This window comes from Carassius gibelio, chromosome B9 (assembly GCF_023724105.1).
Source record: "Carassius gibelio isolate Cgi1373 ecotype wild population from Czech Republic chromosome B9, carGib1.2-hapl.c, whole genome shotgun sequence".
Classification (NCBI taxonomy): Eukaryota; Metazoa; Chordata; class Actinopteri; order Cypriniformes; family Cyprinidae; genus Carassius; species Carassius gibelio.
Genome location: NC_068404.1, coordinates 2,700,381 through 2,719,051, shown reverse-complemented (window position 1 = coordinate 2,719,051; position 18,671 = coordinate 2,700,381). Strand labels below are relative to the sequence as shown.

Genomic DNA, 18,671 nt, shown 5'->3' with positions numbered 1-18,671 from the left:
GCTGTGTGTTTTCTCACAGTACAGACGTCACACTCCACAACTTCATGTCCAGTTCATAAAATAAATGCATAAAAACATTAAAATATAAATAACTATTTTGTAAATACAATATTGAATTATTGAATACACATTTTTATTATTAAACAGTTTATTATTATTTTGTATTTAGTGTTTCCATGGTACAACAGATATGTCCTGGAAAAAAAAAAAAAAAAAAAAAAAAAAAAAAATATATATATATATATATATATATATATATATATATATATATATATATTGTACAGTATACTAACTGATCAACAATCACAGGCTACTAACAAGGTATGTAATAAATGAACAGTAAATTATTAATTTATTATCATCATCATCATAATCAAATTGAATAGTTGCAAATAGCAGCTTACGTGATATGTGCACTGCTTGTCATATTCGGTTTCTTCTTTTTTTGTGTAATTTAGATGAATAAAAAGTCACTTATCAGAAGTAGCGAATTTTTTTTTTTTTTTTTTTTTTTTTTTGCTAGTCGCTTTTGGAAGAAAAAGTTGCTAGGGTAGTATGAAAAGTTGCTAAATCTAGCAACAAAATTGCTAAACTGTCAACACCAGTGTTGAAGTCCTTTAATCAAGACACGCTGGTGACGCCTGCTGGTCAGAGCGTGTAAATACAACGACAACAGCCCGAACCTGGGTAAAAACAGCCTTTCCAAACCCATTGCAAATGTTTAATTTAAAAGTGTTATTTACCAAATGCACTTTACAAAATCAAATACCATTAAATATTAAGTTCCTGTAGCCTATGTGTTATTTTATTCAAGTGTAGGGCTTGGCTATTAAAATCTATTAAACACTAATGCTCATTTAATACAAATGTAATTACAAATTACAAATAACTGCAAATGTATAAAATTGATCCGCGGTCAGGTGAAATGTGTTTACAAAGATCGCCTTCTAGCGGAGAATCACGTTTATGACGTAACGGCTGCTGGTTTAATGAAAGCACGTGACTTTGACAGTTCTACAATCACAGGTTTCGAATCTTCACGAAGCAGTGATTCGAAAGCGTTTGATCTGAATCTAGGGAATTTATTCATTTTGATTTAAAAGGTCATTTCATTTAGCAGTGACCGAACAGGCTTTATCCATTTTTACTTTTTGAACATGGTTCTAGTGTAAAGTGAGCTGGACACACACACACACACACACACACACACACACACACTTGCATTTAGAATCTCCATAGGCGCAATTTGTTTTATATACTGTACAAACAGTATTTTCTATCGCCCTAGACCTAAACATACCCCTTACAGAAAAAAACTGGCAATTTCTAAATGTCGTAAAACACCGTTGTGTATGTTTTTAAGCCTTTTGTTTTACAGGGACAGTTGTAGTAGTCATTATACAAATGTTTCCTCATAAACCATATATACCAGAACACACAAATACATATGCAGTCTTTTCGTTTAAAAGAGAGGTGAATGCATTTATTTAGCAGATTATGCACTTTGTACAAGAAAGAAAGCTTGATTTTTGTCTTTTCATAATTATGTATTTTACAAGGTAGAAAAATACAACCACAGGATACAGAATCAGGATGACATGATCAACTCTCCTTACAATCAGATGAATACCCTCATCTTCAATTCATTACAGCCTCTGTTAGTCAAATACTATTTGGGCCATGGTCACTTCTAAAACAATGTGTAACAATTATGTCTTTTTGACCCATATGCATAATATAAAAGCAGTAATCGTCCAAATAAAAACAGCATACAAGACGAGATGTTCAATCACCTTTCACTTGAAGTTTAACTCTCTGCGTTTCAGAATTAGCAAAATGGTTTTAACCAACAAGCTATTCTACTTAGTAGAAAATGTGTACAAAAGTTAATGTCTCTTGCTTAAAGCTATGGTTATAATTGTGTATAAAATATTTAATTCATACATTTATAAACCAGGTTCCCCTTTTGTTTCAGTAAAAACATAGTGCTCAATATCACTCGACTGTACAAGGATGCAGCAAAATGACCCAGAAATACATTTAAAATACAATACCAAATCTTTCTGAAAGCACTATTCGTGCCACAATATCAGTGGCAAAGTTGTGAAAATAGGCATCTCATATATATATATATATATATATATATATATATATATATATATATATATATATATATATATATATATATATATATATATGCCTTAGCAAGCTCCTACAGTGGTATCATAAAATGCAATTAAAACGAATAAAAGTTTTAGTCTGCTATGAATTAAACAGCCATATTCATTTTCTTACAAGCTAATCTAATATCTCACTGAACAGTGAAAAAATAGTTTTCTTAATCAGCTTTTTGTCTTGTTTTCCAGTAAATTGATTAAAACTTCTTAGGATACATTAACATTAATTCATTTTCAATTTCTTCAGGAAATGTAAGCTCTTAGCAAAATGTTGTATATTCTCTAAATACATTAATCTTGTTTTAGGGATGTTAAAATATTTTACAGAAAAGAAGACAAAATACTGATTTAAAAAAGTTTTTTTTTTTTCTTTTACAGTGAAGGCAACATGCCCACAGATGTGGACAATCTGTAGATGAACAGTATATTTCTGCTCATATTTGTGCTGAAGTGAAGAGAGTACAATATGATCTCGTTAGCAGCTTCATTAGTGTTTCAGCTCGACCGTCTGACTGTTATTAACGAGTTACAGACCGTATTCACTTATAGCAACTCTTCTAGAATGGCTCATATGTGTTGTAACAGTCTGCCAATGGAGTGTGTCAAGAACGAAGATGAATAAAAGAGGAAACGTCCTCAGCACACAGAGTCAGTGCTGGCAGGCAGCCGTCCGCTGCGTCTGGCCTCTTTCTCACGCTTTTCCCGCTGTTTCTCCATCTTCTCTTGTGCTTTCTTCATCTCCTTCAGTTTCTTCTTGATGGTGGCTCGGTCATTCTGACTGGAAACACCCAGAGCCTGTGGAGAGCATTGCAAACCATCAAGTGTGTCAGCAGATGATCTTGCAGTGATCTTAATGCACTTTTAAAATGTAGAGTATTGTATTGTATTGTAGAGTATTAAAATGAGCCAACATAAAAAGATATTTCTAATACATGCACATGTATTCAAGGCTACACTAATGCCAGATTAGAAACAGTTCTCTTCCAAATATATCCATCTATGAGAGCACATCCCGCTTGCTCACCTTGAGTCTGTCACTGTCCAGGTTGAGGAGCTGCTGTCCATCGATGGCCTGTGTGCTGAACTCAGGCGTGTACTGATCCATGTTCATACCCATCAGCCAATGACACACCTGCTGGGACGTCCAATCAGAGACAGGACGGTTCTGCCAGTGATACTCCTTCCCTCCAGAACAAGGCTCCTCATCATCCAGCATCTAATACACACACATATCAGCCAGGTGAATCTCACGGTCCTAGAAACAGGCATCATTTAATTTAATGCACCTACTGTAGAATATATGAATGTGGAATGATTTCTGTGCACAGGAGATGAACATGAAGCATGCATCTGATCCTCTCTGTCATGCAAAACAAACACTCATGTGATCAGCCACATCAAAACAGACGGTGAACATCATCAGCACACGCATGCAACACAGGAACGACACGAGCGAAACGCCAGACAACACTTGAGCTTCCAGACGGCCTGTTTATGGCAGGAAACCCATGCAAACGTACGGCGGTGAGAGCGTCATGTCTAATCTGCACTCACCTCGCTGGAGGAGAAGGTTAATGTATGAGAGCGGCCCGACAGGTTGGGCTCCACCACCAGCCCAGAAAAATCTGAAGCAGGACTGCTGGGGTTCGAATCATCTAGCACTGACAAACTCTGGAACGGGCACAGAGAGCGGGATTTGTTATCCAAACACAAGGATTGGGGGAGCTTCAGCTCTTTAAACCAAAAGAATGAGCATCAGAGAAAAGAACTTGTCAGGGAGTGTAACATCATCAACAGTCCTACAAAACGACTAGAAGAAGTGTCAGACTGATACACTGATCAGACTGATTAATCAACAAACACCTACTGCAAGTAGACATTAGCTGTTTTCTATGGAAGCCCGTTCCCGGCAATAAAATATATTGGAACTGAGAGTTTACATCTTAAAATTCTGACTTTATAAGTTGCAATTCTGAGAAAAAAGTCAGAATTGCGAGTTATAAACTCGTAGTTATGAGAAAAACTTCAGAATTGTGAGATCTAAACTCACAATTGCGAGAAAAAATTCTGAATTGCGAGATATAACTCGTAGTTATGAGAAACACTTCAGAATTGTGAGATATAAACTCACAATTGTGAGAAAAAATTCTAAATTGCGAGATATAAACTCCCAATTACGAGAAAAAGACAGAATTGCGAGTTATAAACTTGTAGTTTTGAGAAAAACTTCAGAATTACAAGATATAAACTCCCAGTTGCGAGAAAAAGTTAGAATTGCAAGATATAAACTCCCAATTGCGAGAAAAAGTCAAAATTGCGAGATATAAAGTCGCAACTCTGACTTTTACCTTGCAATGATATTAAAGCTAACATTTCTGAGAAAAAAAAGTCAGAAATACGAGATAAAAAGCTGCAATTACCTTTTTTTTTTATTATTTAGTGGCAGAAACGGGCTTCCATAGTTTTCACATATTTTGAGTCATAAGAAATATGAATTATTTAAAAGTATTGACACTGGACATGATACAGATTTCATGGATCAGTCTGATTCAAATTCACAAGCTCTTGATTCAATCCGATTTTGATCTTGATTTGATTAATTTGGTTGTAAACAGCATCAGCTACAGTACATATAAATCTGTAAGAATAGTTCATCCAAAAATGAAAATGGTCATCATTTACTCACCCTCATGTCGCAGCAAATATGTATGGGTTTCATTCTTATGCTGAACAAAAGAAGATATTTTGAAGAACCAAACAGTTGTCGGTCCCCACTGACTTCCATAGTAGGGAAAGAAATACTATTGAAGTCAAAAGGGACCCATGAGCTGTTTGATTACCAGCATTCTTCAAAATATATTATTTTATGTTCAACATAAGAAAGAAACTTATACATACTCATACATTAAGGTTCAAATTAAACTATACAATTCAACTGCTATTTATTTTTTTACATAACACTCAAATAAAACAGAGCTGCTTGTTCATTAAAATGAAGATCAATTCAAATAGTGTAATGAAAAGCCAGTCACGCAAGCCCTATTAATATAGCAATTATATTGGGTATTTACAACTCATATCGTAAATCACCACCTACCTACAACTACTTTTTAGTGACAACTACAATTTAATAGACTAAACCCAACCCAATCTCACATGAAAATGCAACTATTTTATGAGGTGAAGAGTTCATATGAATTTGCACAATGTATGTAACGGTACACAAATTTGTGATGAAAATTTTCAGTATGGGTCTTTCGGTTCGGCATGAACAATTTATTTTTTTATTTTTTTCAGGAAATTCAACAATAGATGCTGCTATGACGCTCTTTAATGTGGCATGACAAATCGCCATATAAACGCCTCGTGAACGCAATCATCCCTTCCTCTTAATACTACTAGTTTAATGTGAAATAAACACGAATGAACATCTCATGCCTCAAACAATCTCTCAATCAGTGACAAGACATCAGTGTCCAAGTCTATAAAGAGCATTTCACAAAATATTAGGCTATATATATTTAATATTTTACTTTACCTGTTAGCGATGTCTTAATTGTTCAATGAAAGTTTAATAAATAAATCTGTTATGGCAGCCACTGAGTAAATGACTCTAGGCCTATTTCAACAACAAATAGAAACTGTATAATGTCGGTACGAAGTACGTACTGAACCGTTGTGTTTGTGTACCATTACATCCATAATTTTTACAACAAAAAAGCATGAAGGTCCACCCATAAACACAACTATCACTCGGGTGCAAGTATATCGTACAAAAACATACCAATGAGTTAACAGTTATGTCAAATAGTTGTGAATTTCCATGAGACTGTGTTGACTAAACCAGATAAGCAGTGTAATGCATCTACATTGATTTGACACTAAAAGCCTGTATTTAAAGACTGAAAAAGAAAAAGAGTGAGTGTAAAAATCAAATCTGATCGAATCAGAAGCAGCATCATGCATCGCATTCAACAAACACACACACACACACACACACACACACACACACTACTGTGTTTCTATATTAAAGCGTGACTCAAGGTTTGATATTTAGCAAGAATTTCACTACATTTCTAAATCGAATTTGACATCTATGAGTGCTTATGAGATAAAATATACTGTACCAAATCTAGGGAGCGACTGAACAGAGACGACCAGGAGAGGTTTGTCTGTTCGGGAAAAGGGGTAAATAATATGACTTCAAGGTCTCAAACACACTTCAGCTGGAGCTGATGAAACAGAGAGCGATCAAAGAGCTGCTGAATTCATTTTCTGACACATGGACAGAGTCTGTTTGCCTCAGGTCAGATGAAAGATCACATCCATATGGCTGCAGGCTTCCTCCTTAGCAACTCAGAGTTACAACAAACTAAAGCAAGTCCAGCTGGATGCCAGATATTTGTTGTTTAGTATAAAGTTTTGTTGTGTGTTTGGCAGAAAGCTAGGTTGTTCTCCCATTGACTCATTTTTAACTAGAAATTATCAGCACTATATAAGAAGTCCATACATACCCTGATCAAAAATTTGGGATCAGTGATATTATTATTAATTTAATACTTTTATTTAGCAAGGATGCATTAAATCGATAAAAATAATGACAGTGAATAATTTTACATTATAAGCCAAAAATGTATATTTCAAATAAATTCATCATATTGAAATTATTTTTGAAGGATCAAGTGACAATGAAATCCAGTGAATTCAGTGAAATTCAGATAAAATGTATGCAAGCCTTGGTAAACATAGCCAGTCTGAAGTGTAGATTTTTCGAGAGTCTCGTGAGTCTTTTGAGATTTGTCTGAGATACAACTATTTGAAAATCTGGAATCTGAGGATGCAAAAAAATCTAAATATTGAGAAAATCATCTTTAAAGTTGTCCAAATGAGTTCTTAGCCATGCTTATTACTAATCAAAAATTAAGTTTTTATATATTTACGGCAGAATATTTACTAAATACCTTCATGGAACATGATCTTTAATTAATATCCTAATGATTTTTGATATGAAATAAAAATCAATAATTTTGACCAATACAATGTATTTTTGGCTAGTGCTACAAATATACCCCTGTGATTTAAAATGCTCCAGGGTCACATATTATTTAGCTCTAGAATTGCAAGGGTCAAGATATTAGGAGTCAGATAAAGAGTCAAGATAATAATGTCAGAATTCACATTCCACAACTCAAGTGTTTTAGAAATAAAGTTGTTCTCATATATAAAAAAAAAAATCAATTTGTGGTCATTATGTTTTGGAGATCTATAATAGATCTGGACTAATTTTAGCAGAAGTGGCTGTCACCTTGTTTTTGGAGCTGTGGCTGTGTTCGTCTGCAGCGGTGTGTGGGAGACTGCTGGACGAGGACGACGGATCTCTGTCACGCTCTTTGTCTTTCTCTCCAAACCAGGAGAAGGGCATGCAGGTGGGGATGGAGGTCATGGACTCTGAAGGGGAGACTCGGGCCCCTGACTCCTCCAGTAACTCTGCTGAACCCCTACAACAACACAACACATAGAGAATACAAGCTCTGTGTTCGAGAAGCATTTTACAAGCCTATAGATACTTAATCCAATGGCAATGTTTTTATTTGTTCTGATAGACGTTTTAATGCATGTGTCTTTAACTAATCTATGACACTTCAACTTTTGCTTCCCCCCCCAAAAAAAAGTACACCATTGACAAATACTGTAACGTCAAATGAACAAAAATGCCCCACAAATTCAAAATAAGGTGGCAAAAATTGCACAATGAAACAAGAGATTGCGGCTGTTGCAATCTAGCACTTATTTTTAAATGTAGAATTTAAATACAATGTTAAACCGTCAGCTGTTATTGGCAACATTTTTAGGATTTTGATTGATTACAGTATTCGGTTAAATATAAGTATTTGACATTAACGATAATACAGATACAATTATTAATGTGGTGATAAAAACTGGCCTCACAAATGTAAAAAAAAAAATTAAAAAAAGATTGACGTTGTGGGGACATTATTTTTATTTCCTCTAAAAATGCAGAACGTTTTCCTTAAGGGGTAGGTGTGGGTGTAAGGTAAGCCAAAATACCGTTTGGACAGTATAAAAACCAATAAAACATGGAAACAAAACCTGTGTGTTCACAGTATGTACCTGCTGTCCAGTGACGCCCTCGTAGCTTCTTTGCTTAGCTTTTTCCCCTTTCCTCCCGATTTCCTTAAACCACTCAATCAGAAAGAGTCAGAAAAACACATTAAATACAATAACAATCCTTAATGGACTCACAAGAAGAGCAGAACAAAAGTTCAGTGTAAAGCATTGAGTTCTTTTGTACAATGCTATGGAGAAACCTATGGAATTCTGCTCTTACCCAAAGTCCGGGAATCTTCTTCTAGTTTTTCCAGCTCCATCATTAGACTCATCTGTAACAAATAAAAGAATTGTGTTAAAATACAAACTCAGATAAACATCTGATTTCCAGGCTAACATGGATCGATTGTCCAGCTTGTTACCTTTGACCTCTTTGCCCTTGCCTTTGGACTCTCTCTTCTTTACATTCCGCAGGAAGCTGGAGGGGGAGGAGTCTTTAGGAGAAGAGAGGGCGGGGCTTTGGGGATCCCTCTGCACTGATTGGCTGCTGCTCGTAACAGAACCTTCATCCTTCTGGTGGTTAGCAGGAGAAGATATGGCGACCGGCAGGGACAAACTCTCCTGGACTGATCTCCTACGAGGCGGAGGAGACTCGGGACTCACAGACTGGCTCTCATCATCATCCTGAGGTCAAAAACATTGGTATTGTTCAGAACTGAAGTATTGGATTTTTTACAGCGGTCAATTGCTTTCTTGAGCTCTGTGTGACCTGTGGGCTTCTCACTGGCGAGCTGAGCGTCTCTTTGAGTTTACTGCGGGACGGCGGCTGCCGCTTGGACCTCTGGGCCAGCTGGGCTTTTGCACGATGGACGCTGGTGTCCAGACGCTCGGTCTCAGGAACCACCTCACTCCAGTCCGCTCCTGGAGAACAAAGCATGCTTAACTGACTGAGAGATCCTTTGAAAGCTCTCCAACTGTATCAATTACTGGTCAAGTGATTCACTGTAGTCACAGCTTCCTCTGACTTCTGCGTGAACAGGGTTTCTTTTATCTCTATGCAACTGACAATGGATAATGGACCATCTGGAGACTTAACCGCCTGCTTTCTTTCAGGCCTACTCAAAAATTGGGTATGTTAGCTTACTTCAGAACAAGTGTTATTGGTTAATTTTGAGTGCCACTTTGTATAGTTTCCTGTGCTGCGTTTAGTTTCTGCATGTGAGGAAACAGCATCAGTAAACACTGTTGCATAATAATACTGTCGTAGAAGAAACAGGTGTGGTAAGAAATGTACAAGCAGTTATTAAAATAAGATGCATGCTTGGAGAAGGGATGTTTTATCTCATGGATGCTTTTTCTCACATACATGATGCAATGCGATGCAATCAAAAAAAAAAAAAAAAAAAAACAATCCTATAAATTTGCAAAAGAGTCTAGTGTTTTAAGGGTAAAAACTACCCTTAAATAATAACCAAGATTAAAAAGACCCAGGACTTAACTATTTTATATGTGAAAAGTCAACTGCATTCGTATTTAGCATAATTATGCATATATCTCATGTTGCTGTTCCTCTCTGCAGCAGTATGTTTCTACGACTGAGCCCAACTGGTTTTCGCCTCTTACAACTTCAGTCTGGGCTCAGCATGATATTACAATCAATTAATCCTGCTTGGATTTAGACAGCCATTAAGAAGCATTGAGATCTTTAACTCACCCAGCAGAACTGAATCTGCAGACTTACTGCCCGACAGTGGAGACTCAGATTCAAGCTGTGCCAGCTACACACAGAGACAGATCAACAGGTAGGAATCAGAGAACATGACAGCATGCGAGTTCATTCCTGCTGCCGCTGATAAGAGAAGTGTGTTCTCACCCTGCGCTGCAGATCCTCTATATGAGTTTTATACTCGGCCTCTCTCTCCTCCAGAGATCTCCGTAAGTCCTCCTCCCTCTGCTCATACTCCGCCTCTCTGCAACACACACACACACACAGCTAATTAGAATGTCTGTTTCTAATTTCTAAAATGATATGTTTAGATATGCAAATGATGCATTATCTTATTTAATATGCACACATTTTGCATACATTTCCAGAACAGAAATCTGAACACTAGATAAAGTGAAGTTCATAATTCTGGTTTCATTTTTTTTTTTTTTTGACATATTGGAGGTAAATGTCATTTAAAATCTGTATAACCTTGTACTGGGAAACTGAGAAGGAAATTTGAAGAATGCATACTTTGTAGAACATACTTTGACTAGGGGCTGTCACAAAGGACAAAAAAGTGCTATTAATGTTCCAAAAAGCCCAAGTTCACGCGAATCACAGACTATATGCACAAAGCATTTTGAAGTTATTACAATAAACATTGCATGGTGATCACAAAGCAGTTAAAGTTTATACTAAAGGAAATCTTAGTGCTGACGTGAGCGCATACTTCTGCTGATAGTCCTTGAGCAGTTTCTTGGCTTTGCTGTATTTTTTATCCAGCGCTTCATATTGGCTCTGCGTGTCGTTGAGCTGTTCGTCGATGCTCTTACAGAGAGCCTGAGCCTCCAGCCAGTTCTTCTCCATCTGAGCCATTCTCTCCGAGTTCTCCTGAACGCTCCTCTCTAACTGAGCCTCCCTCGCCTCCCACGCCGCACGCTCCTCTGACCACTCTCTCAACTACAGCATCAACAGAAGCTGGTCAGTTCAAACACACGGGGACTGCTGTATGTTGGATATAAATGGATAATAATGTTCAGAAGTCCGTACTCTCTCTTTCAGTTCATCTACTTCGGCTTCTGCAATGGTGTGTTTTATCTGGAGCTGAAATTAAAACAGAATAAGAAATCTTCAATGGCAATCTGATATAAATAACGGCTTGTTTCCACCCAGCGGTACAGTTCAGTACAGTACAGTACGCAATTATGTCCGTTTCCATTGTTAGAAATTGCGAATGGTACCAAAATAGCGAACTGTACCAAGCCACATTTTTGGTACCCTTCCATTGGGGTACTTACATAGACTGTATACTGACCCGTACAGTGAAATGAAAAGCACCTCTTTAAATCTGAACGTTAGTTGAGCGGCGTCCATGTCTGACGGCAGGAACATTTCCTCGCTCTCGGGCAGATCGTACACTTCCACATTCCTCCTGCCGAAGCTCGAACCAAGGATGCCTTCCTCCTCCTCATCCTCGTAGTGCTCGTCCTGTCAGGACATCAGAGACACAGACATGACGTAAACGCAAAAAAAAAAAATGCTTCACATATAGGTACCAAAAACAGAGTGGTTTAGCCCCACTATGATTTAGAAACAGACTCTTGAATCTGTTTCCTCATTCAGCATGGTGGATTTTTACATATTTTTGCATACTTGTGAACATTCATCAAAGAAGTTCTGGCTGAAAAAAGTCTGAAGGTGTTTCTGTGCAGGATTCCAGTCTAAACGTGCAGGAAAATTAGAAAAACTTTGCAGGGAAACAACAGGAGGTTCATTTTCAATAGCGCAGCAATGCACAAAGCACAGCTCACACACAAGTTATTTTCAAACTAATTTTGCATGGAAAATTCTGGTCCTGTGTTGTCCTATTGAAATGAATGGATTTCTCAGAGCAATGCCCTTTAAAACCTTCTAAAAACCAAAGGTCCAAATAAACCTAAAAAGGTTTAAATCAGCTATGAAATAAACCAAAATAATACACGAGTAATCTAGAGTACATTACTGACTGCAGTTTCATCATGTTATTTGTAACCGGTAACAGACGGTGACATACCCAGCACTGCACTCCAAACGTGTACAGTGTGTCAGCACTGATGTGAGAAACAGACCAGGAGTTGTGTGTGTGTGTGTGTGACTGACCTCTTCAGTGGACACCTCGTACGTGTCGTCCACCTGCTGCTGCTGCCGCTCCTGCTCCAGGGTTTCACTGATCAGGCGTGCCACCTCACTCTGAACACCTGGCTTCTCTCGGCCAATCAGAAACCTGAACGGTGTGATTGACAGGTGAGCAAGGACGGAAACCAAACGTATACTGATCTGCATACATCAGGTAGATGTGAGTGTGTGCATTGTTTATTTGCATGTAATAAACCCGTGACCTTTAGTCCAGAGCAGAGGTGTCCAAACCTGCTCCTGGAGAGCTACCTTCCTGCAGTCTCACAGATCCAGAACCTACAGTTCTTTACATGCAATCTAGCAATCACATCGTTTACTATGCCACAAGCTGACTGGCTTTTGCACAATATTTAAATTGTCTGGTTTAGTGTTCACTGCAAGCTGGTCCTGAAGCACAGAAACCCTCCACCTCCCTCAGCTCCACCTGTCTATCATTCACACATGTCTTTTACGGTCACAGCAGCGTGTCTTTGTATCTGTTAGCAGTAGCAAGTCCATATTTGCTCTGCAGCAGTGCATGCAGCAGATCTAGTCTGTTAAATACATCAAACACAAACAGTCATGTGTTTATGCATGCTTAAAAGATTTGTCACGATTGAACTGTAACTGTAAATATTTAAGAAAAAAATCTAATTCTATGTCAATAGTGAAGCCCACACCAAATATATTACTAGATGTGTAAACAACGTTTTTCAGTTTTCTCATAAATCCTCTACTCCATTAGAGAAGATGTGATGTTTATGTAACTGATGGACAGAGCAGGACCAACCTTACAGTTCCCTTCGTGTTCTTCAGGACGGTTGCAGCAAAGAGTTGCGTCACACCAACCAGACTGATGCCATCCACCTCCACAATCTGATCATTCACCTGGATCCTGGAACAGAACATCACCATCTTTAAGATGTTAAGATGACTAAAAAAATAGTTATTTCATACAGTATGTCTCTTAAAGCAGCTGTGAAATAACTATTATTACTCATAAAACAGGAATGGGATTGTATTGTTTTATGAAAAGTAGTGTTTTAGATATGCTTGCCTAAAAGTGTGGATAGAGTTTTCTTTAAAGTGGTATCTGCTCTCCATATGATAGTGTTGCATGATATAAAGGAAGTAAAAATGTATCGTGAAGCCCTGCTTTTAAAAACGGTACGATTCTGCTGATTTACTAGTACCGCTTTAGCTTGAAATAAATATCACATAATGTAAATATACTTACCACTAATGAACATATTAAACAATATTTAAGGAATATTTACCAGGAAAAAAAAAAATATTTACCGGAATTTTATTTAGTAGAAAATGTGCTTCTGAAAAAAATAATAATAAAAGAGAATTACTCTTTAGAAAATAATTAAACATGCTTTTGATTATTACAATTCATATGAAACTATTAAAATGAAATCCATAAAATGAATGGGAAACCGATTCACAGAATCTGACAAAAATATAACTGATATAATAACACATATTTCATAGGGCCTTAAAGTGTATTATTATTAAACTTTTAATAAATTGATGTTAAACTGTAAGCGTTATGATTTCAATTAATTAGACATGTTTATTGATTAATATGTTTTAACGTGGGGAAGTTGTGGCTTAGTGGTTAGAGAGTTTGACTCCTAACCTTAGGGTTGTGGGTTCGAATCTCGGGCCGGCAATAACACTACTTAGGTGCCCTTGAGCAAAGCATTGAACCCCCAATTGCTTCATGTAACCATTTTGGTAAAATTAAAACAGAAAAAATGGAATCTAGAAAAAGATTCTCTAAACAGAGAAAAACAAAGGAATTTGGGAAGAAATAAAATGGATGTAGGGCCCTATAATACTTCACATCCTATATCACACCTCTCTGGGCAAGGCACAGACTGCTAACACTTCTCACATCTAATCTGACCCACTAACTATACATCATAACATGTTTATGACAGAGACCCAGCTGGGTCACTTTTTCCAGACAGCAGTTGGCAGTGAGTGCTGAGATTCACAGGAAAGAGGAAGAGTGTGTTTTCTGCTCTGTGACACAGTCATAAATGCAGTGGTTTGGATGTTTAACAGCCCAACAGACCGATCAAACATGTGTGTCCTGCTCCAGCTGCCCTCAGGAAGCAGCACATGAAGACATGCCCAACACGACTGCAGCCGCAGATCACCCCAAACAGGGCTCGCCAGAATATATACACACACTAGGGCTGGTAATTTAACGCATTATTAGATTAATTATTAAAAACAATGCGTTAAAATTATTAACGCATTTGACGCACTTGCCCCGCCCAAGACATGTGACTTCATACAGTCAAATAATGACTAATATGAGGCAGAGCAAGAACTTACTGTGCGATGGAGCCTAGAAAATATCACTGAAATTCAAGATATGGGGCAAAACGCCCATTTGAGATTGTCTCATATTTACATCACATAGTTAATAAATATCACACTGTAGGCTGTAGGCTAAGTGAAATATCACACTAGTGTAAATGTGACACTCATCTTATACAATAGTTCATTAAGAAGTTAATATTGTGATATTTTAGACACAATGTTGTCTGTTTTGCTCAATTTTGCCAACCAGAAGATAAAGATAAAGCAGAACTGTTAATATCCGAGCAACCCACAGGGGTATTTCATTTCTAAATCCACGGTTTGAATGAATTTGTTCAATTTTTTTGAATGAATTTGGTCTGTTCGCTGCACAGACCGATTGGAGTATGACACCAAAGTACCACGGTATCAGTCTGATGGTGATGATTCGCTTCAAGTCGAACAAGCCTAATGATTCAATGAACCATTCATGAAGAACCCTTTACTTCACTCCTAAATGAATCAGCCATTTGAACGAATCGAATGAATAAATGACTCAATGACTTAATCATTAAGACATTTACCACCACCTACCGGCAGTTTTAGTTTATTATTTAGAGTATCATTTCATCAAAGAAAAAATTATATATTTTTATAGTAATAATAATCAAATTAAGAAAATAATCTATTAAAGTTATAGTTCATACCAACCAAAAATGACAATTCTGTCATCATTTACTCACATGGTCCAAAAGACGGGGTTGTTTTGTAACAGTGTAAAAGTTATATTTAATTTAATGTGTCTTTGCTGAATAAAATGATGCTTCTCTCAAGAAAAAGGACTGATTAAGACAATATTACAAGCTCACAGTATCGGAGCCAGTTGATCTTACTTTTCCAAGCAATCAAGACCTGTTTTTTCATCTAATGGGTCCACAGTGAATCCATTCACTCCAGGGTGAATCTCTGCTTGTTCTAAGAGATTCTACTCTGCAGGTCCATATGTTTATTCTTTCATTTGATCTAAAGATCTCACCTGCCATCTCTCTCTGCAGCTCCGTCCTGTGTGATGGTCTTGACGAAGATACCCAGTTTCTCCAGCCCCTGATCTGCCCCAACACCCATCCCTATAATACTGATCCCCAGCCCTTTATCACCTACATGAACACAAGAGAGAGAGAAAAATGGTTTGCCTTCATAATTGTTTTTTTCATTGACTTTCGAATTGTGCAATTATTGAAGCAGGCATACTCTAACATGTCCAGCTTCTCCACATTGCAAACAGGCCATTTATCATTAACATATGACATTTACATATTAAAACACGTTCAGAGATCAGCGTCTTGGCAGGGATGTATTGAAAATCAGTGATTTCAATAGAAATCTGCCACATTGATCAATAAAAAAAAACTTGGTTTGAAAGTGATTTCCGTTTGACCTGTGCTTCATACTTCCTTAAATTATTGACAATGGATCTATTTTTGCCCACAAAACTAATGTGACCACAGCTTTAAAGGTAGAGTAGCAGAAACAATATGTTTAATTCTAAGGGTCAGTAAGATGGAAAAGTGAGCATGAAAACTAAATTATGCATGTTTCTGGTAAAGAAAAAAAAAACCCTGGGTAAAATTATAAGTCTATTTATGTGCAGAACATGGTGTTTAAAGGTGTCTAGTATGACTGATTTTTAATCACTCAATCTGAGAGCTGGAGTATTTTGTGAAAGACACTGCCTCAACCTTTCTCGATCTCCACGGGAAACACGTCCATCTTCTCCACACGTTTCTCCAGCTCGTACTCGGCAGACGCCGCCACAGGATCCACGTCATCGTTCCTGCGGTCGTACTCTTCATTAGAGAACGTGCTGTACACCTGAAAGCCCAGAGACACAACAGTCAATTACAGCTAATAATACACAAAAACTGTTCATTCACTTTCATAATCTCTTAGAGTGCCTATTATGCATTTTATTAGGATCAAAGCCCTTCCTAGATCACTGGTCAGCATTTCGGTTCATGGAAAAACACTGGACATGTCAATGAAACCGAAACATCAAAGCTGTACTCAGCTTCTCTACAGTCCTCTCTGCTACAGTATCAGCCCAGTGGAAACAGCTCTTATCTACTACAGAGAAAATCACTTACTGCACACACACAGTCATTTATTAGAGATTTATCCATCCTTTATAGTCCAAAAGTACAGTGTGTATATATATATATATATATATATATATATATATATATATATATATATATATGATGAACTGATGCAGTGTGACTGTCTATAAACAGGAAGCACAAGCAACGATCATTTAGTACATGCATAAATCATATGCATAAAACATAACTCATAAACTAAAAATAACCTCCTAAAAAACAAAAAGACACACTCAAAAATTCTGACTAAAAAATTTCATAATTTTTTTTTGCAGATTAAAGTAAATTATATATAATATATATTTTTTCAATTAAATTACTTATAAAATAAAATTCAATAAACAGTTTACTTAAAAGTTCTCTTCATCCCACAGTTTCATTCAAAAAACAATACAACTTATTTTCATTCGTGGAACATAATGTGAAATACCTAAACATGAGGGCAAGCAAGAGTGTGACAGAGGTACACTTTTTTATGCCTCACATACTGGACTTATATTTTTGTTTTTTAATCATTTAATTATATATTTTTTATTTGGAGCCTGACAGTCCCTATGTATGTATGTCCCTACTCAATCATTCATTTTCAAAAAACTGTTGTTATTTTAATTTTTTGGCAAACCAATCCTCTATTTTCCAATAGTTGCCCCTTTTGTTCCAAAGAAGAAATTAAGTCACACAGGTTTGAAACAATATACAAATTTGAGTAAACAATGACAATTTTCTTTTTTTAGCTGAAGTATCCATTTAAATAGTCTATCAAATGTTTTCTCGATTAATGAATGTGTGTGTGTGTGTGTGTGTGTGTGAGAAATAGGATTAAGCCTGAGCACTGTGAGAGAGGAACAATAAAACACTGGGTTTGAGTAAAATGATCTCACTGGGCTCCACTAATTATATTTTATCAGTCTGAGAGAAAACATTTGAGGGGAAACACAATATAAAATGAATCCAACTGAAGACAGAGTCAAACTAGCCTAAATAGTATTATTTTGTGGAGAGACACACAGACTGGGATCCAAAGTTTGAATGAACAAAGTCAAAGCTCAAATCATTGCCAGCTCTTTCTCTAGCTCTCTCTCTCACACACACACACACACATGCACAGACACGCGTGCACACACACACACACACACACAGACATTTTATTGTCATGTAATCCACCTGAGAACTACGAACGGTTCCTAAAAGGAAAAGACAGAGACAGAGATTTCACCACTAACCTCTCTTTCTGTGGAAGTTTAGAGGACTTCGACTGCAGTTTGAGGGAAAAAGAACCGTTTAGAGGCGTCCAAGGTATTTCGTAATCTTGGTTTATAGCATTGAGGGTTGTGGTTTGAATTAAAGATGCCGATTCAAAATTAGGAGCAGAAAAAGAGTCAGTTTATTACTGGGAAGCATCTACATCACAGCACAGAAAACAGCGCTGCTAGTCACTGCAGATGTGCTTAGCTTCTGATGTGATGAATTACATCAGGATATATCAGCATGACACCAAATTAACTGAGAGTCCAATAACAGCACAGTGGAAGCTCATTGGTTTCAGTCACCATTCTGGAGTGAGAACAATGCCATGTTTTTGTCTTTAAAATATTAATTAGACAATACAACACTTTCCAGCAGACAACATTTTGGTCTTCTATATAAGAGTTCAATGTATCATGACCACCCAGAATATTTATTAAAGCTGAACTAAAAAGCAGCTCATCCACGAAACCTTCTGATAAAGATGTCACAACCATGATTCATTATCTTATGACCACCTATATTAACATATCATTAATGTATCTGTTAACTGATGAGTCCTGATGAAAGTCTATTTTGGTTAGTAAGACTTAGCGAGTCCTAGCAGAGCTAACTTGAATATATGCCTTAAAGAACAGCACCAAAACCTGTCTGTTTATTAAATTACAACCTCTGCAGATGTAAAACATCAACAGGACTCGACACTAAGAGCCAGGGTGAAAGATGGTAGGGATAGCTGATAGAGTCGTAACAGGCCCGACTGTGGAAGTTTATCGTTCAGACAAGTCTTAGAACTTGATACATTCGTGTGATTTTTAACTGATCAAGTACAAGAAGACGTGA

The 18,671-nt window shown here is 36.9% G+C and overlaps 1 protein-coding gene across 4 annotated transcripts in view; it reads right to left on the bottom strand.

Annotated features, from left to right (window-relative positions):
- Window positions 1-1,455: 1,455 nt before the first annotated feature.
- LOC127965393 (neurabin-1) overlaps window positions 1,456-18,671 on the bottom strand; it is a 34,770-nt gene continuing 17,554 nt past the window's right edge. Inside the window, exons 3-20 of one of the 4 annotated variants that reach the window (XM_052566201.1) lie at window positions 16,167-16,299; window positions 15,464-15,584; window positions 12,899-13,003; window positions 12,094-12,217; window positions 11,293-11,442; window positions 11,005-11,058; window positions 10,685-10,914; window positions 10,120-10,216; window positions 9,961-10,024; window positions 9,016-9,167; window positions 8,669-8,930; window positions 8,527-8,578; window positions 8,310-8,381; window positions 7,483-7,675; window positions 6,305-6,349; window positions 3,732-3,848; window positions 3,202-3,393; window positions 1,456-2,972 (exon numbers count right to left, since the gene is read on the bottom strand). In XM_052566201.1, the coding sequence (XP_052422161.1) occupies window positions 2,814-2,972; window positions 3,202-3,393; window positions 3,732-3,848; window positions 6,305-6,349; window positions 7,483-7,675; window positions 8,310-8,381; window positions 8,527-8,578; window positions 8,669-8,930; window positions 9,016-9,167; window positions 9,961-10,024; window positions 10,120-10,216; window positions 10,685-10,914; window positions 11,005-11,058; window positions 11,293-11,442; window positions 12,094-12,217; window positions 12,899-13,003; window positions 15,464-15,584; window positions 16,167-16,299 (2,322 nt within the window). In that variant the 3' untranslated portion in view covers window positions 1,456-2,813. The remainder of the gene's footprint in view (window positions 2,973-3,201; window positions 3,394-3,731; window positions 3,849-6,304; window positions 6,350-7,482; window positions 7,676-8,309; window positions 8,382-8,526; window positions 8,579-8,668; window positions 8,931-9,015; window positions 9,168-9,960; window positions 10,025-10,119; window positions 10,217-10,684; window positions 10,915-11,004; window positions 11,059-11,292; window positions 11,443-12,093; window positions 12,218-12,898; window positions 13,004-15,463; window positions 15,585-16,166; window positions 16,300-18,671) is intronic. The other 3 variants (XM_052566202.1, XM_052566203.1, XM_052566204.1) reach the window with 3 other exon arrangements.